Source organism: Chlorocebus sabaeus, chromosome 20 (assembly GCF_047675955.1).
Source record: "Chlorocebus sabaeus isolate Y175 chromosome 20, mChlSab1.0.hap1, whole genome shotgun sequence".
In the NCBI taxonomy this organism is placed as follows: domain Eukaryota; kingdom Metazoa; phylum Chordata; class Mammalia; order Primates; family Cercopithecidae; genus Chlorocebus; species Chlorocebus sabaeus.
Genome location: NC_132923.1, coordinates 2194277 through 2220110, shown reverse-complemented (window position 1 = coordinate 2220110; position 25834 = coordinate 2194277). Strand labels below are relative to the sequence as shown.

At 51.2% G+C, this 25834-nt stretch overlaps 1 protein-coding gene and 1 long non-coding RNA gene across 5 annotated transcripts; one reads left to right on the top strand and one right to left on the bottom strand.

Annotated features, from left to right (window-relative positions):
• Nucleotides 1-1024: 1024 nt before the first annotated feature.
• On the bottom strand, nucleotides 1025-20318 carry NECTIN4 (nectin cell adhesion molecule 4). Of its 4 annotated transcripts, none has more exons than XM_007976439.3 (9): nucleotides 19940-20318; nucleotides 10257-10616; nucleotides 7770-8060; nucleotides 6349-6469; nucleotides 4619-4767; nucleotides 4226-4382; nucleotides 3729-3804; nucleotides 3236-3310; nucleotides 1025-2896 (listed from the first exon to the last, which is right to left on the bottom strand). In XM_007976439.3, the coding sequence occupies exons 1-9, from the start codon at nucleotides 20016-20018 to the stop codon at nucleotides 2672-2674; spliced, it is 1533 nt and encodes a 510-aa protein (XP_007974630.1). In that variant the 5' UTR covers nucleotides 20019-20318; the 3' UTR covers nucleotides 1025-2671. The 4 variants fall into 4 exon arrangements, with proteins under 4 accessions (XP_007974630.1, XP_072864309.1, XP_072864310.1 ...); XM_073008208.1 differs by having other exon boundaries at nucleotides 1650-2896; nucleotides 4226-4385; XM_073008209.1 differs by lacking the exon at nucleotides 3236-3310 and having other exon boundaries at nucleotides 1650-2896; nucleotides 4226-4385.
• Nucleotides 20208-24019, top strand: LOC140709446 (uncharacterized). The gene is made up of 3 exons (XR_012089906.1): nucleotides 20208-20307; nucleotides 23393-23463; nucleotides 23863-24019. It is a non-coding gene; the product is annotated as an uncharacterized lncRNA (long non-coding RNA).
• The last annotated feature ends 1815 nt before the right edge of the window (nucleotides 24020-25834 follow it).

Below are 25834 nucleotides of genomic sequence, written 5' to 3'. Positions count from 1 at the left end.
GCAACCACAGGGCCTAGGGTGGGGGAGGTAGCTGACATTCACATCCTCACCCATTGCTTGGACTTCGTTCATTGGTCAGGGAAGGTGATGTCAGAGCCCTGGGGTGGGGTGATGGCGTCTGGGGTGTAAGCAGGTGACTGACTCCCTTAGAGACCAGAATTCTTGGGTCCAAGACCTGGGGCTTGCCTTGGAGCAAGGTGACACAGGGCTGTAAAAAGCACACGCACAAGGGAGGATGCCTGGGTTCTGCCTCTGATGGGTCTAGCACCTCAGTCAAATCACATTACTTCACTGAGCCTCAGTTTCCACACCTAGGAAAACGAAGGGAGAAGACTAGAGGACCTTTAAATGCTCCCACCTCTAAGAGTCTGTACAACTTATTTAACTTGGGTTTCAGTTTCTTTACCTGTAAAAAGGGTACACTGCTGCCTATTTCACATAGCTGTTGTTGAGTCTCCAGTACAATAAGGAATTCAGGCTGGGCTCAGTGGCTCACTCTGTAATCCCAGCACTTTGGGAGGCTGAGGCAGGTGAATCACCTGAGGTCAGGAGTTTGAGATCAGCTTGGCCAACAGGTGAAACCCCGTCTCTACTAAAAATACAAAAATTAACTGAGCGTGGTGGCAGGCGCCTGTAATCCCAGCTACTCCGGAGGCTGAGGTGAGAGAATTGCTTGGACCTGGGAGTCGGAGGTTGCAGTGAGCCAAGATCGTGCCACTGCACTCCAGCCTGGGCAACAAAGTAAGACTTCATCTCAAAAAAAAAGAAAAAAAAAGGAATTTAAAACACTTTGCAAACTAAGGCACTGGCCATCCTCGAAAGGGTTCTTAGCTCCACTCTCCTACCTGGGGACTCTCAGAGATGGCCAAAGGCCTTGTGGAAGCCAATTCTTTCCCTATCCCTCCCAGCTACAGGCATCCTAAGTCCTCCCCTACTTGGGACTACCAGAAGGATGGTACCAAGACAGACAGTATGTGACTCAGAGCTTACACAGTTCAAGGGGCAAGACAGGAACCAGACAGAACAAGTTTTGTCTGTTTATTTAAAAACAGAATATCATTTTATGTACAAATATGCACATATTTACATAAAATGTACATATTAGGATCTTAGATCTTCAGGCTCCACATTCAAAGTCCTAGGCTGGCTGGGGAATGAAGGATGGGAGCCTTTCCTTTATGCCAGAAATCCAGCAGATTTCAGACTAAGAAGAGTTTGGGTACTAAATCTAGGTATTCTGGCTGAGTGTATCTGGGTGTGCCAGCTAAAAATAAACCTCATTGAACTCCAGCCCCCACCCAGAGAAACATCCAGAAGAGCCTTGAATTAGTGATCCAACACCCAGAGGGAAAGGCGACATTCTCACCCCTAGCACCTCCTTCACCTCACCTGAACTCCTACTCTCTCAGTCTATAATCACTGCTCTCTCTCTCCCCAACACCACCATGGAACAGGAGACCTTGGCACCAAGTCCAAGCAACTCCCCAAGGTATCACAAACAACTGTGGATGCAACTTTACCTTACCCAGTAACCACCAGGCTCACATCCCTAATTCCAGACTCCACCAGCTCTCAGGTGCCCTCCCAAGGGGTTGTCTGCATGAAGATGCCTTGGAAGGAGCCCCTTTCACAATCACAGGAATCAACCCCCTGGTGTTGGGGGGGCCTCACTTTAAGCAATCCCAGTAGTAAACACTGGATAAATCTAAAGCCTTTCTTTAATTTTTTTTCTCTTAGTAAAGGATTCAAAGCAGGCACAGTGGTATACACCTAAAGTCCCAGCTACTAGGGAGGCTGAGGCAGGAAGATTGCTTGAGCCCAGGAGTTCAAGGCCAGCCTGAGCAACATAGTGATACCCCATCTCTAAAAAATAAAAATAAAAATAAAAATAAATAAAAAATACAACTAATGGAAAGGGCAAGAAAAAAAAAAAGAAAAAAATTAAAAATGATTCGGAGCAGTATTCCTGCAAGAAGCTCCTGGCGCATGTTTATTTACAGAAAATATGTACATGCAGCAGGCCCAGAGGCCACCAGAGGGCAGAGGGCTTCTGTAACAGTTCAAGCCTCTGGCTGACCCCGGGACTGGCTGCTTCACACTTGCCCCCATGGCTCCCAAGTGGTAGGAGACAGGTTCCCTCACACCGGAGGCAGATTTCAGGTCCAGCTATGCCCGCACACCTGGGTCTGATCCACAGTCTCCACCTCTCACCTCCAACCTCTGCATCATTAATACTGCTCTGGGGTCTGAGAAAATACCTGCTTTTTCAGGCAGAGGTCACACACAGCCACACGACACACATGCCAAACCCTGACAGTGTTGCCCACGCAGCCACTCAAATCCTGTGGCACATACACCATAGTTCACTTGACTCTGATATGATAGCACAATACACACCACGGACACAGTCACCCCTCCACACACACACAGTCAGTGAACACTCACACAGGCACACATGCACACACACAGTGACCTGCACGCATTTTGGGAGAGATTCAATCAGTGGAGCCCTCCCGATGAACTGAAGGGTTGGAGGTAAAGGTCGAGCAGTCAGTGGGATGGGGAGCATCTTCTGCAAGAAATGGGGTTGTTTAAGGAAGCCCCCAAGATGAGCTCAAATCTCCCATGTCAACAGAAGGAGCCAGGCCTAGGGAAGGGAGGCAGGCCTGGGTCAGACCAGGTGTCCCCGCCCATTGATGTAGATGCCATTGCCTGTGGGCTTGGCCCGTAGGGTCCCATTCTCCTGAACAAAATGGTTCATGGCCTGTTTGATGCCTTCATCCTGATCTTCCTCCTCCTCGGTCCGCACAGAGCCTGGAGACAGCAGTTCAGTCTGTGTTTCGATCTCCCTCACCGTGGTCAGCGTGGAGTAACTGCGGCCCTCAGGCTCTTCACTCTGGAGACCAAGGGCAGAGGGCAAGTCAGGAACCAAAGCAGGGTGGCTGGATATGCTGGGGCACAGTTGGGTCATGGTGGGATCAGAGGCCAGGCACAAGCAGGGGTAACGGTTGCCTCAGAAGCATAGGGGCCCAGAGATCGGGGACCAGGAACAAGTGTTAGGCATGGGGAGGGGGAGACGGGAGAACAAAGATGTAGCAGAGATGCGGTGCTGGGCTGCATGAGCCAGGGCTAAGGCGAGAGGGACTGGTAAGTGGGCTGCTGACGCACCATATCTGGGACCAGGACAGGGGCCCGAGGAGAGTGGTGGGGACACCGGTGGGGCCGGGGGCCTCACCATCACAGAGCAGCTACTGTTGTCCTTGAGACTATCAGGGTGGCCCTCGGCTCTCAGCCCTACACTCTCCTCCGGCTGCAGGGCCCAGACATGGGGGAGTTAGAACAGGGCTCAGCCTCCTCCCCTCAGCCTTTTCCCCTCTTGTCCTCCACCAGCCTCCTCCCTACTCACCTGTCCCCCAACCCAACAGGTCCATTCTCTTGGAAACAAACATCCTCATTTCCCCACTGCCACCCCAAACCCACCCTGGAAGCAGAACTGATGGTGGCTTCCCAGAGAAGGCCCTAGGCCAATGCTGAAGGGAACCTTCTGGAGCAGCCCTAGCAGACCCAAAGCAACTACACCCTCTCAACTCTACCCTAGCCAGCCCCAGCTGTGAGTCAGTGGCTGACCCAGCAGAGAGCTGTGCTCCTGGTCTGCAGAGAGGCCCAGGCACAAGCAGACCCCAATGTGACCACACTCCTGCATGCATGCACCCGACCTTGGCACACACCTGGCTCCTGGGGTCCGTGTGATGGGAATGCAGCCTCCGGATGGAGTTCTCCCTGGTCAGGGTCAGCTCCTCCTCACTGGGAAAGACATACCCTTGTCAGGAGCTGAGGGTAGCGGCAGCCTTCCAAGGTGAGCCTATCCTGGCTGAGCCTAGTGAGATAGGCCTGGAGGGTGTGGGTGCCGTGCTGGCCCTGCAAGTGTGAGTGTGTGGCTGCAGATGGCAGTGCAGCTGAAGAGCATGTGTGTGCTGTGTGCGTGTGCATACTTGGCGACACCCAGGCACATGGATCTGACCCTCACTAAGGTGGAAGGATTGAGTGCTCCATCTGCGCTCCAGACCCTTAGCTCCTCCTCAGCCCTAGAAAGACCCTGCCCACCTCTAGTCTGAAACTCCTCAGTTTTCAGGCCACCCAGTCTCCTCGGTCCTGGCCCACCTCCTGCTATCCTCTTCTTTGTTCTCAGCTTAGTTCTACCCACCCAGGAGTGCCCAGTACTCACTATTTCTGGGTCATCTGCTGGGCCTTGCGCCGATGGTATCGGGACATGAGCACCACCACCACCACCAGAAGGCAGAACAAGAGTGCGGCGATCACACCCACCACCACCACCGAGGCTGACACTAGGTCCACCTGCTTCCCAGAGTCTTCCTGGGGGTCTGCTGGAGATAGGCCACTGTCTGAGGTGGAAGCCTGCAGCCACAACCCACCCCAGACCTCACAGCTCCCCTACAAAACATCTAAAACCACACCTCAGTTTGACTCTCTGCAAAAGACACACAGTCCAGCCCCCACTGAATAAACACTTGCCCAATTCACTGTCTGTGTCTTGCTTCCCGCTGCCCCCACCAAGCCCTTGGCCCAGGTCCCTTGTTTCTTCTGCCCCGGTGCTTACCAAGAACGTCCACAGTGACCTGAGAATCCCTCGAGGAGAACTCATTGCTGACATGGCAGACGTAGATGCCACTATGCTCAGTGGTCAGTGGGGGAAAGCCCAAAGTGTCCCCATCCACTCGTACCCCACTGGGCAGAGGCCCATCCAGCCTGGAAGACAGGGAAGCTGAAGGGTGCCAGCCCGGAAGGGCTGAAGCCACCATCACCCAACGTGTCCAGACAGCTCTCCACCCTCCACCCCCATGACGTCACCCAGAGCCGCCGGCTGTTCCCACGGTGTCCCTCCCTCCACCAGGCAGGTCTAGGCAGAAGTCCTTTCTCCCTGCTGCCCAGCCTGACCTGGGCACCCCCTACACACACCCGGGGAAGATCCACACGTGTGCCATCCCACATGCTTCCACAGGCATCACGTCATCCAACACTGGGTACCAGGTACACATGTTATAAAGTCCACCCAACAGGACACTCCACTTCTAGCTGGGTGTAGAGGTAATTGGAAAATGTGACTGTCTGCTCCAACACCCGTGATGTTGCGTGGCAGGATACATGAACATAGCCCCAGGCACAAGGCCACATGCATCGCTCATATGCTTACATGTGAGAACATGCCCGTCATGGGCTCACACACATGTGTACCCAACCTCTCCCTGACTCTCTAGATATTTCAGACCTTGGAAAAAGGCCAAGGATGCCTTGAGGGAACTGGAGGTAGTGGGTGTTTTCGAGGTGCTGGCAATATTGTGGTGGTTATAGGAGTGTTGGCTTAACAACTGCAAAAAGACACAGTTGTCTTGTGCACTTTATGCATTCACATAAACATGCAAAATATTAATATCGAAATATTGTGTTATATTTCACAATTTAAAAGTTAGACAAGGCCAGGCATGGTCACGCCTATAATCCCAGCACTTTGGGAGGCTGAGGCGGGCGGATTACCTGAGGTCAGGAGTTCAAGACCAGTGTGGTCAACATGGTGAAACCCCGACTCTACTAGAAATACAAAAAACTAGCTGGGCATGCTGACGCACACCTGTAATCCCAGCTACTTGGGAAGCTGAGGCAGGAGATCTCTTGAACCTGGCAGGCGGAGGTTGCAGTGAGCCAAGATCGCGCCACTGTACTCCAGCCTGGGCAACAGAGTGAAACTCCATCTCAAAAAAAATAAAAATAAAAGACAAGGGCCAGGCATGGTGGTTCACGCCTGTATTCCCAGAACTTTCAGAGGCCAAGGTGGGCAGATCACGAGGTCTTGAGATCGAGACCAGCCTGGCCAACATGGTGAAACCCTGTCTCTACTAGAAATACAAAAATTAGCTGGGGGTGGTGGCGGGCGCCTGTAGTCCCAGCTACTCAGGAGGCTGAGGTAGGAGAACCACGTGAACCCAGGAGGTGGAGGTTGCAGTGAGCCGAGATCGCACCACTGCACTCCAGCCTGGCAACAGAGCGAGACTCTCAAAACAAAAATAAAATAAAAGACAAAAAATTTAAGGGCTCATCCATTTATTCCCTACTAATGACCATGAATCTTAGATTCCCTGGGCCAGCCAATAATATATGGTGACCATGCATATTCTTGTACAATGAGTATAATAATACAAGAGATGTGAACACATACCCCAACTTATTTGGGGGCTCAGAATATATTGTCCCATCCCATAGTGAGTATACCCTGGCCCCGAGAGGGCAGGAACCTAGTCTCAAGTTAGGCCTTCCCCAGGCTCGGGCCCTTACCGTGTCCAGTTGTATGAGGGAGGGGGCTGCCCTTCACTCAAGCACTTGAGCATAGCTCCTTCTCTGCCAACGTGCCACAGATTTTGGTCTTCAAGGCCCCTCACAGAGGCCTCAGCAAGGACTGGAATGGGAGGGGGGAGGAGAAAGAATGGGAATGATGCCTTTGATCATGTGGTACCTCAAAGGGCTCTGCCCCCACCCCACCCTGCCTGAAATACCCTCCCTTGCCCTTCTCCATCCTACTCATCTGCTGCCAAACCTAGCTCAGCCCCACCCTGCTGACAGCTCCTGGCCACACTGTTCCCTCCCCTCTCTAAGCTCAGAGAGTCTATATTGGTTTACCTGTACAATGAGGCCATAAGTCCCTCAAGGTAGTGATCCATCACACATTTTCTGGATGTCCCGTGTTGCCTAGCATAGTGCTAGTCACAGAACAGGTGCTGAATAAATGTTGCCTGATTCTTCAAAAGTGTAACAAGGCCGGGCGCGGTGGCTCAAGCCTGTAATCCCAGCACTTTGGGAGGCCGAGACGGGCGGATCACGAGGTCAGGAGATCAAGACCATCCTGGCTAACCCGGTGAAACCCCGTCTCTACTAAAAAATACAAAAATCTAGCCGGGCGAGGTGGCGGGCGCCTGTAGTCCCAGCTACTCGGGAGGCTGAGGCAGGAGAATGGCGTGAACCCGGGAGGCGGAGCTTGCAGTGAGCTGAGATCCGGCCACTGCACTCCAGCCTGGGCGACAGAGCGAAACTCCGCCTCAAAAAAAAAAAAAAAAAAAAAAAAAAAAAAAAAAGTGTAACAATCCTACTAGTTCATTCATTTCTTCAACAAACATTTGTTGAGGACCTACTTTGAGCCAAATGCTGAAAACAGTCTTATCCCCTCCAGAAGCTTGAAATCTAACACTGGGAAAATAGTATCTACCATTTACCAAGCGCCTTCAATGCGCTAAGCACTGGGTGAGTTGCTCTGCGTTCATAATTTCTAATTCCCGTCAAAACCGTCTAAAGTTGGTATGAGTTATAAATAATTATACTCATTTTGCTGATAAAGAAAATGAAGCCTAACACAACTGAATAACAGCTGGTAAGTAGAACTAGGGCTTGTCTAAGTTTATCTGTTTCCAAATCCTAAACGAATATTTTAGAAAGTGTCTTCAATTCCATATTTATAGTTGATTCTCCCAACAACCCCGTGAAGCAGGGCAATCTCCTTTCTAAAGATAAGGACACAGAAGCTCAGAGAGGTCTATCCTCTGGGATCGGGCTCCAGGTCTTCCACATTTGGACTAGTGCTCTCTTACACACTGTAGCCTCCAGGACCCAGGTTGACCAGCCCGGCCTGGCTCAGGGACCTATGGCGTCCCACCAATCTGCTCAGAACCCCTTGGGCCTCCCTATCCAAGCATCCAAGTACTTACAGGACACATGGAGGATGTGGGTGATCCTTTGGTCCTGTAGCAAGCCAGGATGGGACACCACACAAGTCAGTGGCTGCCCATTCATGCTGCGGCTAGGCACCAGGTGGAACTCTGAGGTGACAGCGGCAGAGCGGGAGTGCTTGAAGGAACGGCTGGACGTTGTGCCTTTGACCTCTGTGTCCCAGGTCACGCTGGGGGCCGGGCTGCCCTCAGCTGTGCAGGAGGCTGCCAGGGTCAGGCCCTGGCCCTCTTCTAGTGCTGGTCCAGGATTCAGTGAGGGCAGGGGAGGCACTGAAAATGGGGAAAGGCAGGGGTCACAGGTCTGCACAACCCCTGTTAGGGGGCCCCCACTCATCGCATTTCAGTCTTGTGCAAGTACAAACTTTCAGGCCCCTGGGCTGGGCACGGTGGCTCACACTTGTAATCCCAGCACTTCGGGAGGCCGAGGCAGGCGGATCACGAGGTCAGGAGTTCGAGACCAGCCTGGCCAATATGGTGAAACCCTGTCTCTACTAAAAATATAAAAAATTAGCCGGGTGTTGTGGCGGGTGCCTGTTATCCCAGCTACTCGAGAGGCTGAGGCAGGAGAATCGCTTGAACATGGGAGGTGGAGGTTGCAGTGAGCCGAGATCACGCTACTGCACTCCAGCTTGGGCGACAGAGTGAGACTCCGCCTCAAAAAAACAACAACCAAAAAAACCACAAAACAAGTTTCAGGCCCCCTTTCCTTCTCTTACTTCATGGAGACACAGATGAATGGTAGAAATTGAGGTGACTTTGTATCCTTCCCTACTGTGTGAATTTTTTACAATGAACATAGGTCATTTTAAAAAATAAAAATAATGAAGTAATTAAAAAACTAACCAGATATCATCTACATAATAATGATAACCACCACCTAGTAAGCACTTACTATGTGTCAACTATTATGCTAAATATTTTATAAATGTTATCTCAAATTCTGTCAACAAACAGTGAGTTAGGTATTATTATCTCTATTTTCCAGATGAGGAAACCAAAGCACAAGGAAGTTAAGTGACTGTCCCAAGTCATCAGCTATTAGGTGACAAAGCCTAGATTTACACTTGGGTTTTTTTTTTTTTACTCCAAGGCTGATGTTATTAACTTATATGTGAATAAAGGGGAACTATAAAAACCTTTATTGTATTTATTTATTTATTTATATTTATTTATTTACTTTCGAGACTGAGTCTCCCTCTACCGCCCAGGCTGGAGTGCAGTGGCACAATCTCAGCTCACTGCAATCTCCGCCTCCCGGGTTAAAGTGATTCTCCGCCTCAGCCTCCTGAGTAGCTGGGATTACAGGCATGAGCCACCACGCCTGGCTAATTTTTGTATTTTTAGTAGAGATGGGGTTTCATCATGTTGGCCAGGCTGGTCTCGAACTCCTGACCTCAGGTGATCTGCCCACCTCAGCCTCCCAAAGTGCTGGGATTCCAGTGTGTGAGTCACCTCACCCAGCAAAAAAACCTTTATTTTTATCTTCAAAATATTAACACAGAATGGAAAAGACTTGACCATAAGTCCAGAGTTGACCACAAGTGCCTGCAATATAAAGTGATGGTTTAAAAAGTGATTGTGGCCGGGCGCAGTGGCTCACGCCTGTAATCCCAGCACTTTGGGAGGCCAAGACAAGCGAATCACGAGGTAAGGATATCGAGACCATCCTGGTTTACACGATGAAACCTCGTCTCTACTAAAAATACAAAAAAAAATTAGCTGGGCGTGGTGGCGGCGCCTGTAGTCCCAGCTACTCGGGAGGCTGAGGCAGGAGAATGGCGTGAACCCGGGAGGCGGAGCTTGCAGTGAGCCGAGATCGCGCCACTGCACTCCAGCCTGGGCAGCAGAGCGAGACTTCGTCCGAAAAAAATTAAATTAAATTAAATTAAAAATTTTAAAAAGTGATTGTGATCTCAGACCACATTCACTGAAGGTCCATATCAAGGAAGGTATTAGCCCCACTGGTCGCGTATGGCCACACCATTGCTGGGCCTGTGTCCACATTCAGGACCCACATCGTAAAAAAAAAAACATGGAGCACAGGATGGTGAGAGAGGCTTTTAAACTGTCTTTGGTGGAACTGTGTCAGGAACCAGTAAGTTTAGCTTGGAGAAGAGTAGATTTGGGTGGGGCATGACAAAGGGCCTCTGCTTTTGGAAAGGTTGTTGTGCAGAAAAGAGAATAAGCCGTGCCATATTGCCACAGGGCAAAAGTAACAGAGGGAGTTTCATGTCGTCGGAAGGAAGAACTTCCTAATAAATGGAATCTTCCCCAGCTTTTGGGGTTACTTGGAGAGAATTTCTGGATTGGGTACAAGGATAGCTAGCTGGATGAAGCTCCCTCACCTGAACAGGACCCTACATTTTATTCCTGTTCTACTTCTGCCCCATTCATCTCTGCAATTCCAATCTCTGCTTCCCCCTGCATCCACAGTAGCTCAGACCATCCCCAGAGAGCCCCACTTACCCAGCACTCGCAGCCGCAGCCGCGCCTGGAAGCTGCCGGCGGGGAAGGTGCTAACCCGGCACTCGTACTCGCCCTCGTCCGCCTGCACTGCGTTGCGCAGGAGCACCGAGCCGTCCAGGGGATTGCGTGGAGGCGGCGGCTGCTCCACGCGGCCCTCGTAAGCCGGGCTCACATGAAGCCCGTATTTGGAGTGCAGTAGCGCTAGTTCCTGGGCGCCTTCGCCCGCGTCCACCCGAGCCCATGCCACTTGCCCCACTTGCTCGCCGGAGTCCCCTCTGTAGAAGCAGGGCAATTTTGCGTCCTGGCCCAGCACCACAGTTACCACGTCTGAGGTCTCCAGCTCACCCGCGGGGCACCGGCCTGCGGAGGGGAGACAGGGACAACCACGATTAAGGGTGCTGCCAGAGCTGGGGGAGCACATTCATAATGATAATGACAGCAAAGGTGGCCGGAACTCCTGAAACATTTTGTGCTTGCAAAGCACATTCAGTTCATTACCTTATTAAATCTACAAAACATTCCCAAGAGGTAGGTGTTATTATCACCATTTAACAGATGAGGAAACTGAGACCCAGAGAGAGGAAGTGGCTTGCCTAAGGCCACACAGACGATTTATGGAAGACTCACACCCTCTTGCAGCCTAGGATTGTATCCTGAGCAGTTGCAAGGTGGGAGGTTGTAACAGAGCAGGAGACCCAGCCTCTGCCCTCAGGGAGCTCACAGTCATCAGGGAGACGGAATTTATGCACAAAGAAACAGGGAAAGCCATGAACAAACTTTCAGAGCAGGTTCAACCCACCAACCAGGAAAAAGTGGATAGTTTCATAAAGTGTGGCCGGGAGCCACGGCAAGAATCCAAAACTGTTGGTGTCTGGAATGGGTCACATAGGGTAGGAAGGGTCTATTCAGTAGGCCCTTTGGAACATTCTTTTCATGGCTTGAAGATGAGAGACCTGGATTCCCAAAGCTCAGGAAGTGTTCCATGTGGGAGGAAAGGCATGAACCAAGGCTCAGAGGCAGGAATGAGCAAGCCACTAAAGACAGAAAGGGCCCAGGTCAGAGGCCCAGAGAGATGAGATCAGAGCAGGCACACAGCAACGGGGTCAGAATTGTAAGCCAGAATCAGAGGACAAGGGACAAAGGGCTAGGACAAAGGGCTAGTATTCTGCATATTAATGAAACCCTCAGGAATTCTGGAATCAGAACTATCCATCATGTTACCTTATCTGCAAGTAAGGATCCACTCCTTGCTCTCATGGGACTTGAGGTCTGCTCAGGAGCAAGAGATACATATGGAGACACATATGGAAACATGTGATGATGGTTTCTGATTTAGCGCTCAGGGGTGTGTTATAGGCCAACTGTGGGATGGGGCAATCACTATGGGACTGAATCATTCGGGAGGGCCCCATGCATGAGTTGGGTAGGATTAGGAGGCAGAGAGGCCTAGAAAGGCCTACTAAGTCAGGGACCAAGGTGAGCAAACACCAAGGAGATGGAGAAGGTGGCTTGTTCAGGAAGCAAAGAGGAGAGGACTCAGCCCTAATACAGGGTGTGTGTGTTGAGCAGGAGTGGAAAATATGGTTGGGGCAGGGTGGGGCCAAATCACTGGGGAACCTTCCATAGGAGCAAAGGAATTCAGACTTGGTCAAGAGGAAATGGGGGGTCACTGAAGGTTCCTTAGCAAGGGAGTGCCATGAGCAAGTGGTGAGGGGCAGTCACTGAAGGCTGCAGCTGCAGCCTGGGCGCAGTAGTGCTAGGAGGGGATAGGAGGGGACAGTTCCAGGGGGAGATTTGACAGGGATTTGGTCACGGACCAGAAAGAAAGATGAAGGAGAGGAAAGACTCAAAGACAGCTCCTAAATGTCTAGGATGAGTAACTTATGAGGGAGACAGGACCCGAGGATGTTCATTGTTGGGAAGAAATAAATTTGGAGTCATGGAATCAAAAGTGAAATATGGGGATTGGGGCCTGGGAGCAGAGCAAAAGAACATGCTGGGATGGCAAGAGCTCCTTGCTTTGCAATGCGTGCCCCAGCAATCCCCAACAGTGTGTTGTCCCTGCCTCTGCCCAGCAAGCCACACACCTTGTTCCTCACCTCTGCTCACACAATACCCCCTGCCTGGAATGCCCTCCTCCCTATGTCTGGTAGCGCCTACTCATCATTTAAGACTCTGCTTAGGCATCATTTCCTCCAGGAGTCCTCCCTCCTCCCACCCCCACCTCAGGCAGCTTTAGGTGCCCTTCCTCTGTTCTCCTCATCACCCTGCTTTCACTCCTGTCACAGCACTTTATCCCTGTTTTCTGGGCCTCATGTCACATATGGAACCATTGTTTCTGATTTAGTGCTCAGTGGTATGTGGGTTCCATCAACATTTATTGACTGACTGAATGAATGAACAGGTGAATTAATAAATGAGAGAGACAGAAGAAAAGTGTAGAATGAGGAGGAACAGGCTGGGCAGAGTGGCTCACACCTTTAATCCCAGCACTTTGGGAAGCTGAGGCAGGCAGATCACCCAAGCTCAGGAGTTTGAGACCAGCCTGGCCAACATGGTGAAACCCTGTCTCTACTAAAAATACAAAAATTAGCCGGGCGTGGTGGTGGGCGCCTGTAGTCCCAGCTACTCGGGAGGCTGAGGCAGGAGAATTGGTGAACCCAGCAGGTGGAAGTTGCAGTGAGCTAATCATTCCACTGCACTCCAGCTTGGGCAACAAAGTGAGATGCTGTACCAAAAAAAAAAAAAAGAAAAAGATAAAAAACAAGAATGAGGAGGAACAAGCATTGGGCTGGCCAGGGAGGAACACTACATGGTAACCCTGGGGCGGAGGCAGGATAGGCTGGGCTAGCTAGCTAATTGGGTTCACTGGCAAAGGGAGCACCTCCAGACTGGACAGAGGAAAAAAATAGGAATGGAAGGAGGCAGGCATGAAGGGAGGAAATGAAGCTCCACTAGAATGGATCAGAGGGTTTTAGTGAGGCAGCACACAGAGCACAGGAAGGGGTTCCTGTGGCGCTGCTACCAGGAGAAGGAAGAAGGATGCTGTTGGATGCTAAAAGGTCCCAGATGGGACAGGATAGACCTGCAGGGCCAGATACCAGGGCCCTGACCTGCCTAAGCTAATGTTGGTCCCACCCAGCCCAGCCTGGGAGTCCAGCTAACCACCCGCACCCATCCCAGGCTTCTTCTCCTCCTGGCACTGGAAAGAACAGGGCTGCCAAGGAAGGGCTGCGAGTGAGCTTGGGTAGGGATCTCCAGCACAACATATCCTCTGCTTCAAATGCTGTTGTCTGTGAAGGTCACAGGGATCCCAAGACCTGCCCCACTGGGATACTCAAACCTTTCTAAAGACTATTTCTGAAACAACATCAGATGGCATATTTTCCAACCCTATTCCTATACTAGTCAACCACCTGCTGCCTCCCCACCACTAATCACCTATATTTCCCTTGGAAAATACCTTCTTAGGGTACAGCAGGCATTAGATATCCAGCGCATGCCTGAATCTCAATCCTCCATATTCTCACCTGTGAGTCGATGATCCCCACCCCTAGGGGACAAACTGAAGCTTCTCAGACCAAGGAACCCAGTAAAACAGGAAATTCCTTTCTGGATATCTCCCACAGATCCTCATTGTTCTAAATCCACTATTTAGTAGGAACATCTCAGCCTGAGGCAACACCCTCCTCCAGTTGCATACCCCTCTACCACCCTAGGGTACAAGAGAAGAGAAAATAGAATTTGAGCCCTAGAATCCCTGTCCTTGGCTAAACAGACCCAGGAGTCCAGGCTTCCAGGCCAGGGCAGGCCAGGACTGCCTCCTCCTTCTCTCCTCCACCCAATGTCAGCCTGGCGTCAGCATGATGATGTCATCAGACCAAAGGAGACACATTGCCTGCCTGGTGAGGTCACCTTGCGGGCATGTGATGGCCAGACCAGGCCAAGCCCATGGACCCTTCTGTTGCAAATTGTTGGCTGAGGCTGGTGGACTTGGGCTGGTTGGACACTCCTCCCTCTGACCCTCCCACCCCTCCTCCCTGGAGCACCAGGACGCTGGTCAGGAGCCTTGGTGACTCAGAAGCTGCTGCACAGCAGCAAGCCTAGCCACAGCCACCACCACCTTGCGCAAGGGAGAGAACAGGCCCAACTGGCCAGACGGGATCCCTGCCCTTGGCCTCCCCCACCCTGGCCAGGCCCCCACGGGCCTCTTTGGAGCCCAGCCCTTTGTGTACCCCGCCCGCTCCCAGACAGGCCCTCCATTCCAGGTTTGGGCTGGCTGGCTGTTCCCCACCCTATGCCTGGGTCTCAACTTTCCTTTCTATGTGAGCCTGGCCTCTGATCTCAGGAAGGGAAACTGAGGCTGGTACTTGCTGATACCCAGCCATCAAGAGCATCTTTAAGGAAGTAGGTTTTCTTTATGAGGGGCCTTTCTCCATCAGGATCCCCTGCTGCGACTTACAGGTGTGAATGTAGGGGTACTAGAGATGGGTGTCTGAGAAGGAGGGAGTAAGTATGAGTTTTTTGTATAATGGGAGCTGTGGCTGAGGGCCTGGCCTGTCTTAGTGCTGATTCAAAAGCATGTGAGGCTATCTCCTTGCATAAACTGGTGGGTGTTGGGCACATATATGTGTTCATGTCTTATCTTAGGGGCATATATGTACTTACTTGTCTGTGTCCAGAGGGAAGAGCTATGTACCGGTATGTGTGAACGTGTGTGCACACACGATTCCGTGTGCGTGTCACACCCTCTGTATGCATGGAGTGCATTCTTGTCTCGCGGAACTCTGCACACATAGTAAATATTTTGCTGTCGGTTTATCTTGGCTTCCACGTGTCTCTCTGTCCCAGCTGCCCTTGGTCAGTGGTATGTGGCTCTGAGCCTTTGCCTCTGCATCCTGCCTGGAATGTCACCCCCAGCATCCCTCCCCATCTCACCCCAAGACTTGAGGACAGATTCGTCTCAGGCTCAAGGTGGAAGTACCTAGAGATGAGGTCACTGTCCCTCCAGGTGATGGGAACTTGCCATTAAGGACTCCCCAGCGGAACAAAACAAACGTTCCCTTTCCCCTTGCTCCTCAGGTTCCTATTAAAAGGACTCCCACATTTCTCACCACTACCCCCAGCCACTCCCCTGGGTCCCTCAGCAGCTCTGGCCCCCGAAGGAGGCCTCTCCCTGGAAATCTCTGTCAGGGTTCTGCTGCTGCCACTACCAGAAAAACCAGCTCTGGTTCCAGACCTGGGTAAGGGTTGTCTGGTGTGGGTTTGTAGGGGGTGAGGGGAATCCTGCCTGGGGCTAGGGGGAGGGGTCCAGGCTGTCTAGGGTCTCATGCTCCTTTGTTAACTCCTGCCTCCCCTTACAGCAACAACCTCCACCCGAGAGAGCCGGAGTATGTGCGTGAGTTTGGGGTGAGAAAGGACCTGGGAGGGATGTACCGAAACTCCCCATCCAGGACAGGTGACACAAACAACCCAGCAGACCCCTTTCCATCCACTCTTTTCCCCATAACCTTGGCTTTGGAGTGCTAAGGAACTTTAAAAGCCAGAAGATTCCCTCTCCACCTTCATTCGCCTCCCTCACTTACCCCCCATTGTTCTAAGCCCCCCAGCTTAGTGAGAGCTTCCCAGCCTGGGCAGAACGCCCACCCACAGATTAGTGTCTGGGGAGGGGGGCCACACAATCACAAAGGGAGATGAGAACAATGGGGAGGACAGGCCTTGAGGCAGCCCCGGCTCTGGCCCAGACACAGCTCCCAGCACAGATAAGTCCCCTAAACCCCCCGGAGCCAGAGTCTGAGCCTGGCTGAGTCACCACAACAGCCACACTGTGGGTGGGAGACCCAGGATTCAGCTTCTCCCAAACTCCTGAGATCCTAACCCCTGCTCCACACTGCCCCTCCACCCACCATGGCTTGCTCCGCCCCATCCCAAATCACAGCCTCAACTCCAGCTCTCAGGACACACCAGATTTAGAGGGGAGGGGGTGGGGGTGGCCAGAAAACTATGAGAAAATCTCCCGAGGCCAGAGGCTGCCTGTTCCAGTGAAAGAGTGACCTCAGCCACCTTCTCCACAGCCTTCCTTCAGGAGGCATGGCAGATGCCTCCCCAGTTCTGAACTTCACCTCTTCTTTTTTTTTTTTTTGTTTTTTGTTTTTTTGACACAAAGTCTCACTCTGTCACCCAGGCTGGAGTGTAGTGGTGTGAGTGTAGTGGTGTGATCACGGCTCACTGCAACGTCAGTCTCCTTGGATTCTGGCAATCCTCCCAAGTAGCTGGGACCACAGGTACACCACCATGCCTGGCTAACTTTTGTATTTTTTGTAGAGATGGAGTTTCGCCATGTTGCCCAGGCTGGTCTCAAACTCCTGGGCTCAAGGGATTCACCTGCTTTTGGCCTCCCAAAGTGCTGGGATTACAGGCGTGAGCCACCATGCCTGGCCCCCTCCTCATTTTAGATTCTCTTCCCAAATTTAGACCCTAGACTCCTCTACTCCCTTCCCTTCTGACTTCATTCCCCATATCACCTCCATCGCTTCTCTCTGCCTAGACTTCGGTCAGAGCAAGGGCAAATTTTTGGAGGCCAGAACATCCAATCATTCTCTTCTCACTGGGTTTGTGCCCCAAAGTAGCTAATCCCCATTCACTTTGCCCAGAGAACCCCCAGATCCTGAGGCTCTGGTCCACCTGATGGAATCATGAACTCTAACGTCCTCATCACCATCTCTGTAGCTAGGGTCTCCTTGGCCCAGCCTCCTGAAACACTAGGGTGGGAACAAGGTCACTGAGGTCACAGGGCTTCCCTGGGATTCTCCCGGTTCTCACCACCTCCCTTGCTGGCTTTCCCAGGTTTGGGTAGGTCCTACAGGAAAGGGCCTGCCCCCCTCTGTAAACAGTAGAAAAGTAAGGATGGGCCCCTCCCTTTTGAGGAAACTAACCTGAGACAGAAAGCTGATCCTAACCCCCAGAAGGCAGACCTCAGAATGCAGAGCACCACCACTCACCACCACTCAGACAAAGAGCTAGGGACTAGGATCCTAATGGGGGAAGGGGTGTCTCATGGATTTGGGTCCCTCAGCCCCAGGGCAAGAGATGGGGGAGGGAGAAGGGAGGAGACCTCACCCGGAAACTCAACCCATTAAGGAGAGACAAAGAGCTGTGGTGCTGAGGCGCCTCCCAAGCCTGGGCTCCTTTCCCTGTCAGGGGTGGGGCAGGGCCCTGGGGCTCAGAGCTCTAATGGCCTAGGATTTGGGTGGGGGGTGAATTTGCAGTAGGGCCAGGAAGGCAGTATTCTGGGGAAAGGTACGCTGGTACCCTCTGAGAGATGGGACCAGAACCCCTTTCCTCCTCCTATCTCCACAACTAGATCCAGTGACCTTTCCAACACCACAGCACCCCACTTCAACCAGGGCTGGAATATCACAGAGTCATCGTATTTGAGCTGGAAGGTCAGTAGAGATGATCTGGTCCTAGCTCTTGGTCTACTGAAGTCTGGTTTCATCGCTGCCCAAGGTTACCAAATAGATTAATAGCGGAAACGGGATCTGGACCCAAGACTCCTGACTTCCCAGTCCAAGGATTTTTTTCAGAGACATGAAACATTCCAGATTCCTGGGAGCCATTTAAGAGAGTCTATATACAGAAGAGCCAGAATGGGGGTGGTAGTGGAGGTAGGACCATCTGATCCTCAGGCTAGTAGTCTCCAGCCCCCAGAGCAACCTCAGCTCTGTGCAGCGGAGTGCGGGAGTGCAGTGGAGTGGCCTCCTACCAGCTACCAGCTTCCTGGGGCAATCTGGAGCCAAGCTTCCTCCCTTACTGTCAGGAATTGCATGAGGTGTAACTATAAGGGGGTCTCCTTTCCCCTTCCCTGGGCTTCTCTTAGTAAGAATAGTTTTGCCATCATGGAAAAGGAAGACAAAAACCATGTGATGCAGTCACCATTGCATCTCCAGCATCTAGTATCCAGGCTGTATCCAGTGTGCATTCAAATGTACTATTCTTCAATGAACTTAGAATCAGAACACCAAGACACTAACCCTTGTCATACTCCTAACACTGAGCAGAGATAATCAGGGATTCCAGACGTAGTGACCTGGCCTGGGGGGCTGGGAGGGAGCATGAAAGGGAAGGACTACACTGGCTCTTCTGGGGGCACTGCTGGAAGCTGGGGTTGGGAGAGAGGGATTGGCTCCTCAGTTCAGAGTCAAAGGAAAGAGATTTTGTGTGTGTGTGTGTGTGTGTGTGTGTGTGTGTGTGTCAACTCCTAACGTTGAGTTATCTTGAAGATCTCACTTGCCTCTCTCTCTCAGTTTTTTCATCTGTAAAATGAGAGAGTTGGAGTGGTAATCTCTTTGATCTCTTCCAAGTCCTGAGATGGCATGACTCCACTCTTTAGGTGTGGGTAGATCCCACAGGAAAGTGACTGCTGGTTCCCCGACTCCAGCAACTAGGCTCCACCTTTTTGGCCTAAACAAGTTGAGAAGGATTTTCTGGAAAATGGGAATTAAAACACAGGTGGTAGGGGACTGTGAGGAGATGGCAGGCGTAGGAGCTGAGTATCCTACGACTGGAGGCTGAGCCATGACCTATTATAAAATCAGAGTGGGAGCAGCCCATACCTCCATCAATCCACACATCTAGGCCGTATTCCCCTCCTCAAAGCTTCGGCTGGAGATGGAGGTGGGGGAATCACTGCCGGATCTTGCTGGGCAACAGAGGCTCCCTTGCTACTGCTCCTGGGCCCGAGAATCAAACTGTCCTATCCAGATCAGGCCCCATCTTTTGAAGGAGAAAGATTTCTGTTACTCATTACCCTAGGAACAGCCTATGGAATCCCACTGAGTCTCACTGTGCACACACACGCACACACACTCTCCTCTACTCTGAAGATTATACATTCCTATAATTCATATTTGCTGTATATACATTAGACAGACAGGAGGTGAGGAGTAATACAAGGCATCTAGTTAAGAAAATGGGGGAACAGGAGATGAACAAAAGGGGACCACATCCTATCTAGATGGTTCCCTATCTTAGACCCCCACCTATCTAAACCCCCTTATTACCACCCTGGCACCTAATACTGTGTCCAGGGAAAGGGAGGGGTAAGAGTGACAGGCATTCTCAGTTCTCCTATAGTCCCCAACAGGTGCCCCAGTCCTGGTGCTCTAGAACATCATGGAGAGAAGAGAAGGAAACAGAAATCCCCCATCCACTCTGTGGGCATCAGGCTTCCAGCACCCTGATGACTGCCGAAACCAGCTGAGCCCTGAGTCAGCCCCAGTTCCAGGCAGCCGTTCTAGAGCCCAGGGGGTAGGCCAAGGCACCTCCAGGAAACCCTGGGGTGAAAAGAATCCTCACAAGTCCCATCTCCCTGCCCATCTGCACTGGGTCTCTATTCCCCAAGACAGCTCAGGCTTAGGCAAGGCTTTGGCAGAGGTGTCAGGGATCCCAGACATAGTGACCTGGCCTGGGGGCTGGGAGGAAACACGAAGGGGAAGGGCTATACTGGCTTTTCTGGGGGCACTGCTGGAAGCTGGGGGTGGGAGAGAGAGACTGGCTCCTCAGTTCAGAGTCAAAGGAAGGAGAATGTGTGTGTGCATGCATGTGTCTATGTGTTTGTGCATGTGTGTCAGTGCCGGGTTGGGCTCAGAAGCAAGTGTCCTGATGGTTCAGGCAAGTCCTACCTGTAAACGATGCCAGCAGTAGCAGCAGCAGCAGCCAGGCCTCAGGCCCCCACATCTCGGCTCCCAGGGACAGGGGCATGGTTGAAAGGCAGACTGCCCAGTGTTTCGGAAGTTCCACTGAGATCTCCCTGGGAGCCAGCTGCAGACGAATAAGGAACTGACCCAGAAGGCAGGAAGCTGCAGAGTTCTTGCCTCTCGTACTTGGGTCTGTACTGGGGGACCCAGCCCCGGCCCCGTTCTACCCACCCAGCCGTAGCTACCCCCAAGAAGCCGTGATCCGGAGCTCCGAGCTCCCCCAGAGCTGCTTCCCACGCTGTGGCCAACAACGACGGCAGAAACCTGGGAACCTGCTCAGCAGGTCAGAACAGGTGCGTCTCTGGGGGCTGGGCCTGGCACGGAGACTCAGCAGCCACCGCCCCCACGGCCTGGGCTAGCTAATGGGCGCCAGGGAGGGAGGGAAGAAGGAAAGGACCTGGGTGGGGGCAGTGGGGTCCCATCCTCAGCTCCAGGCTTTACCTGCAAGTATGTGGAAGGGACTGTGAAGGGAGAGGCAAGGGCGGGGGCTAAGGGAGGCCCAGGGTACCAGGGCAGGCCAGGATGAACAGGGGCAAGGCCCTTGTGGGTAGAAAGGAACCCAAGCATCCCACACCCCAGCTAGCCTTGCTACCTCCTGGGGGCCTTGACAAGTTCCCGGATCTCCTGGAGGGTCTCAGCTTTGGAGCCACAGAATCAGAGAAGCCAGAACTGAGGAGGAAGGAGTCTGTCAGTGCTGGGCTGTATACTTCATTCTTCAGATGAGAAAACCAAGGCCCAGAGAAGGGGAGGGACTTGCCAGAGGACACACAACTTAGTCTCATGGTTTGCTCAGACACCTCTATCCCTGAGGTAGGGAAGTAGTTCAAAGACCCCTGATAAATAACTTACGTAACTCCTCTAATCCCAACTCCATGTGGGAGAAGCCAAGGAAGTGGCCAAGGAATTAGCCCTAGGGGTTCCTGGCTTCCCTATCAGGGCCCTCTCTCAGCTTCAACATCTTGTCACCTGGCCAAAGGGGCAGCAGCACAACTTGAATGGAGAGAGGTTCCTCTCTAGGCTCTCCATGGTCATTTTACCCAGTGTATTCCTAGGTCATTAGACAAGACCACATGTCTGGACTTTGCAAGGACAATCTTAATTTCAATGAGCCCTGTATTCCTATAAGTACACTCATCCTTGTCAGACCACATGTTTCCATTCTGAATGCATAAAATGTGACCACCAAGTTACACAAAACCTTACTGGCCTCCCTGGCCAGAGGAAGAGGGCATATTCTGCGCTCACTGAAAATTTAGTGAAGGGGAGAGGCAAGATCACTTGCAGACTAGGGCTAAAACAAAACAAAAACCAGGTAAATATAGAGATAGATGTGGGAGAAGAAAAAAAATAGGTTAAAGTTTTGCAATAGGACCCTTCCATCTGGAGGAGGCAGAGAGGAGGAATAAAGAAGCCGTAAGGAAGAGTTTTTCTATGTAGATTTTCTACCACACCATCCCCACCAACTCTACCTGTCAAACTCTTATTCATCTTTCAAAGCTGACCTCAAATGCCACATCTTCGTGAAGCCTTCTCTGCTCCTCCCACCCCAAATTAATCTTTCTTCTATTCTTCCTCAGCCTTTACTAGTCCTTTTATTATAGCTTATGTGCTCATAATTTGTGCACATCTTATCTCCTTAACTAAATTGTAAGCTTCAAGTCAAAAAAACATTGATTGAAGCCTGCTGTGTGCCAGGGATTCAGTCAATGTATTACATTGTGGGACAGGGCAAGAGTTGTAGCCTGTGAACTCCTTGAAAGTTGGGCTTATTTTATAATCTTGTCTCAGTCTTCCATGCTAGGACAGGCCACAGCATTTCATGGGAACTGACTACATTTTGGTGGAGGCATGAATTTCTGAATAAATGAGTTGTCCAGATGGAAAGGGTGGTGAAGTAGGATCAGTAAAGCAGAGATCCCGACTAGCTGTGAGTTACTGTCCTGAACTGGGGTTGTGACCTGTACTTTACTCCCGTCACTGGACTATGACCCCAACTCTGGCTCTAGATCCCAACTGTCAGCAATGACCACGGCAGTGACCTCTTCTTCAGGGGCTATTTCCTGCAGGTCAGAGGCTCTTACAGGCCAGGCCAGATGCCAGAATTCCCCAGTTTCTCTCTGCCTCCAACCCCTTCCCCTCTTCAGGTCCCCACCTGTGCCAGGGGAACAGCCCCACCCAGATGCTGCTTTGAGATCCACTGTGGCAGGGGTGGAGTAGGGCCAGCGGGAATGGGAGGGGGAGCATCCTGTGTTATAATTATAATTATCACACCTTGGATCCTATCGCATGCTTTCGGAGGAGCTGCTTTCTTCCCACGGATTCACCCCTCCAGGAAGCCACAGGAGAAACTGAGGCACAGGAGTGGAAAAGCAGTTAGTTCACAAGATGGGTATCCAATCTCCTTCAGCCTGTCCATTCACGGTATACCCCTGTGAAAGTGTTACCAGTCAGGATGTCTCTGAACCCCTGGTTAGGCCCCTTCATCACTCACCCTGAACTCTAGCCATACAGAGCATGGAAGGGAGGCAGAACTGTCCAGAGGTGGAGTTAGGGTATGGCTATATTCAGTTTTTCATGGGTATGTTTGGGTCCCAGTAAACACCAGATGCAGCCTTGAAGTAGGCTAAGGGCACCACAGGGCCTAAGAGGGAGTACTAGAGTCTAACAGCCCACTCCAGGTCTTTGACAGAGGTAGGGATCTCTCTCTCTCCTCATTTCACAAATATCTATCTCAAGTCCCACTGTCCCCTCCCTCCCCTCAGCCCTGTATGTCTCACAAGGGCCATGCTCTTGGAGAATATGCCCTCAAACTTAGGTCTTTCTTACCCTCTCCTAGGATGAAGGCTGGGGAAGGCATATTCTAGGATTGAGGCTGGAAGGAAATATTGGATGAGGAAGATTTTCAAGACCAATGCCTGGCATCGTGGTTCGGTTCTCCCTTCCATATTGAATTCTCATTCCCCACATGCCTCACTCCTACCCTCTTCCTACCCATATTGTGGACCCTAAGAATGAGAACAATTCAAGCCATGATAGTGTGTTTATCATGTGTGTTTGGGTGGCATTACTGCAAGCACGCCTGCACCCATGCATTCCTTCAACAGACATTCAGTGAGTACCACTATATGTCAGGCTCAAGGGAGGAGACCAAGACACATAACACATAGTCCCTGGCCTCAAGGAGCCCTCAATCGGGAGTCAGACACAGAAACAACTGTAATATGCTATATCCCACCATCATGTGCTCCCTACGTATCTCTGTACGTGTACATGCTATGCACATAGGTGGAACTGTCTCTGTGTGCACAGCAGTGGATGTTCTTCATGATCTGCATGCATCCAAGCGTCCACTTATACCTGTCTCTGTCCCCATGACAGGCTGCACGCCTCAGCCAAACCGGTTGGAGTGGGTTGTGCTGAAATTTTTGTTTGTGTCAATGGGACTTGAGGTGAGTCAGGGAGGGACAAGGATGGGTGGGGTGGGGTGGTGTGGGGGAGAAGAATAGTGAGAGTGAGGGTCAGATTGAGTGGGGGAGGGAGGGAGTGGGCCCAGGTGGGAAGGGGTGGGAGTGAGGGTGGGGTGCGGGAGGATGAGTTGGGGGTAGGAGTAGATGAGAGAGCTCCTTGGTGAGTAATATCCTGTCTGTCTGTAGTGAGGTCCCAGGTCAGAGAAGAGTCAGAGGCTGGGGGAGAGTCCCTTGTGCTTAGGGAGAGAGGAGGGTGAAACATAAATCAGAGTGTAACTAGTTGGAAGCATGAGTGTGGATAAAATATTTATGATCCATTTCTGTACAGCTTTGTCTCTGTGATAAGCTATTCCTGATCTGCTCATTGCAAACTTTCTGCAGTTTGTACAGAAAGGTGTTGGGGAGCTGATGACACAGTGAAAGATTACCAATATGGGCCTTGATCTCACCCGCCAGGACCGAGGCTTCAAAGTCACTCCTCCTGCTCTTCCCTAGGATCACTCCCCCCATCCATGGAGGTATGGGCATACCCCTATACAGAACACAGGGGCTCCAGCAGTTTTTCCACCCCAGAAAACACCTTTGCTCCCCTCCAGATGGAGCTTCACTATGCTCAATATTAGGATGGTGGCCTTCTGTTTTCTAGGAAATTACATCAAAACATTGTCATGTGCTATGTTGTTCTTTGCCTATCCTGCAGGCCCACCGATTCCCCAATACCCAGCCCCATTCTTTAATGATAACCACATTTCTTGGTTGCCTAACAACCCTTGGAGCTCAGGGGACTGAATTTGCTTGTTCCTCGAGGGCCCTAAAGCTGGAGTGTGCCATCCAGGGGAGGAGGCAGTTGAATGCAAGGCATATTCAGGTCCTGTTTCTCAGTAGGTCCAGTTGTGTGCAGAGCCCCGTCCTCCTTGCACTCACCCCATGAACTTCCCAAGTTTCCATGAACACACTACCATGAAATCCAGGACCAGAGTATGGGTTAAGGCACAAATGTCTTTGTTTTGACACTAAGACCCCACTGTAGGGAAATTCTACTCCCTGAAAAGGCCCTATGTATTGAAGCTCACTCAGGTCCTCATCAAAAATTGAGACCTTATGACTGTGCCTGAGGACCCCAAACTGGTGCTACAGTTCTAGAAAGCAGCCAAAGGGAAGAAGAATGGCCACTTCTGGAAAGTTCTAAAGCTCCTTGCAGGAAAATCAGATGGCTGGCTCTGTCCAGCAGGAAAAAAAGGGCAGTAACCCAGAGAGAGAAACGCAAAAGTCGGAACAGTGATAGACAGATCTCAAGACGCAGTGAGAAAAATGGAAACTTAGAGACAGAAAAAATACACAAATGCTCCTTGACATTTATGATGGGGTTATGTCCTGATAAGCCCATTGCAAACTGAACATATAACTTGAAAATGTGTTTAATATACCAGTCGCTAGCCCTAGAATATATCAAAATTCAAAATTCAAGTATGAGTCCTACCGAACACATTTTTGCATCACTGTAGTTAAAAAAAAGTAAGTTGGGTTGGGCACTGTGGCTCACATCTGTAATCCCAGCACTTTGGGAGGCTGAGGCGGGTGGATCATGAGGTCAAGAGATTGAGACCGTCCTGGCCAACATGGTGAAACCTCATCTCTACTAAAAATACAAAAAATTAGCTGGGCTTGGTGGTGCGTGCCTGTAGTCCCAGCTACTCAGGAGGCTGAGGCAGGAGAATCACTTGAACCCAGGAGGCAGAGGTTGCAGTGAGCCGAGATTGTGCCTCTGCACTCCAGCCTGGTGACAGAGCAAGACTCCGTCTCAAAAAAAAAAAAAAAAGAAAAAAAAGAAAAAGAAAAATTGTAAGTTGAACCATCATAAGTCAGGGATTGTATTGGACACACACACACACACACACACACACACACACACACACACGAGTTATTGAAGGGGGAGAATTCAAAGAGACAAAGTGGCTGAAGTGGCCAAGACAAAATCTGAAACAGAGACAGAAGGACCCGAAGAGAAATTTCTGGTTGCCATGATTACTCAAGTCCTTCTCTCTTCTGCCGTCAATTCCCACCACTCAGCAATGACCCAATGATACTTTCCTATTCAACATTGCCTACTCCCTCAACAACATAAGCTCCTCCCCATCCTTATCCCACCTCTCCATCATTCTCTAACTTGGCTGATTACCACTCCCCTCCACCCTAAAGCCTGCTTACAATTTCACCTTTCTCTCAATCTCCTAGCTCACATCCAGTCAAAGGAGCTCTCAAGATCTGACCTCATGCAGTCTCTTTGCCTGATCATTGCTCTGTCCTTTTGTCTATGTCTTTATTCTGGCTGAGTTGAGAGCAAAGAGTCAGA

Excerpts from the sequence above, each read along its gene's own strand:
- NECTIN4 (XM_073008208.1), bottom strand. The coding sequence starts at position 20,018 with ATGCCCCTGTCCCTGGGAGCCGAGATGTGGGGGCCTGAGGCCTGGCTG. Across the intron at positions 4,768-6,348 it reads CCCTCATACAACTGGACACG|GCTGGATGGGCCTCTGCCCA; the intron begins GTAAGGGCCCGA and ends CCTGTCTTCCAG. Across the intron at positions 3,805-4,225 it reads CAGCAGATGACCCAGAAATA|TGAGGAGGAGCTGACCCTGA; the intron begins GTGAGTACTGGG and ends TGTCTTTCCCAG.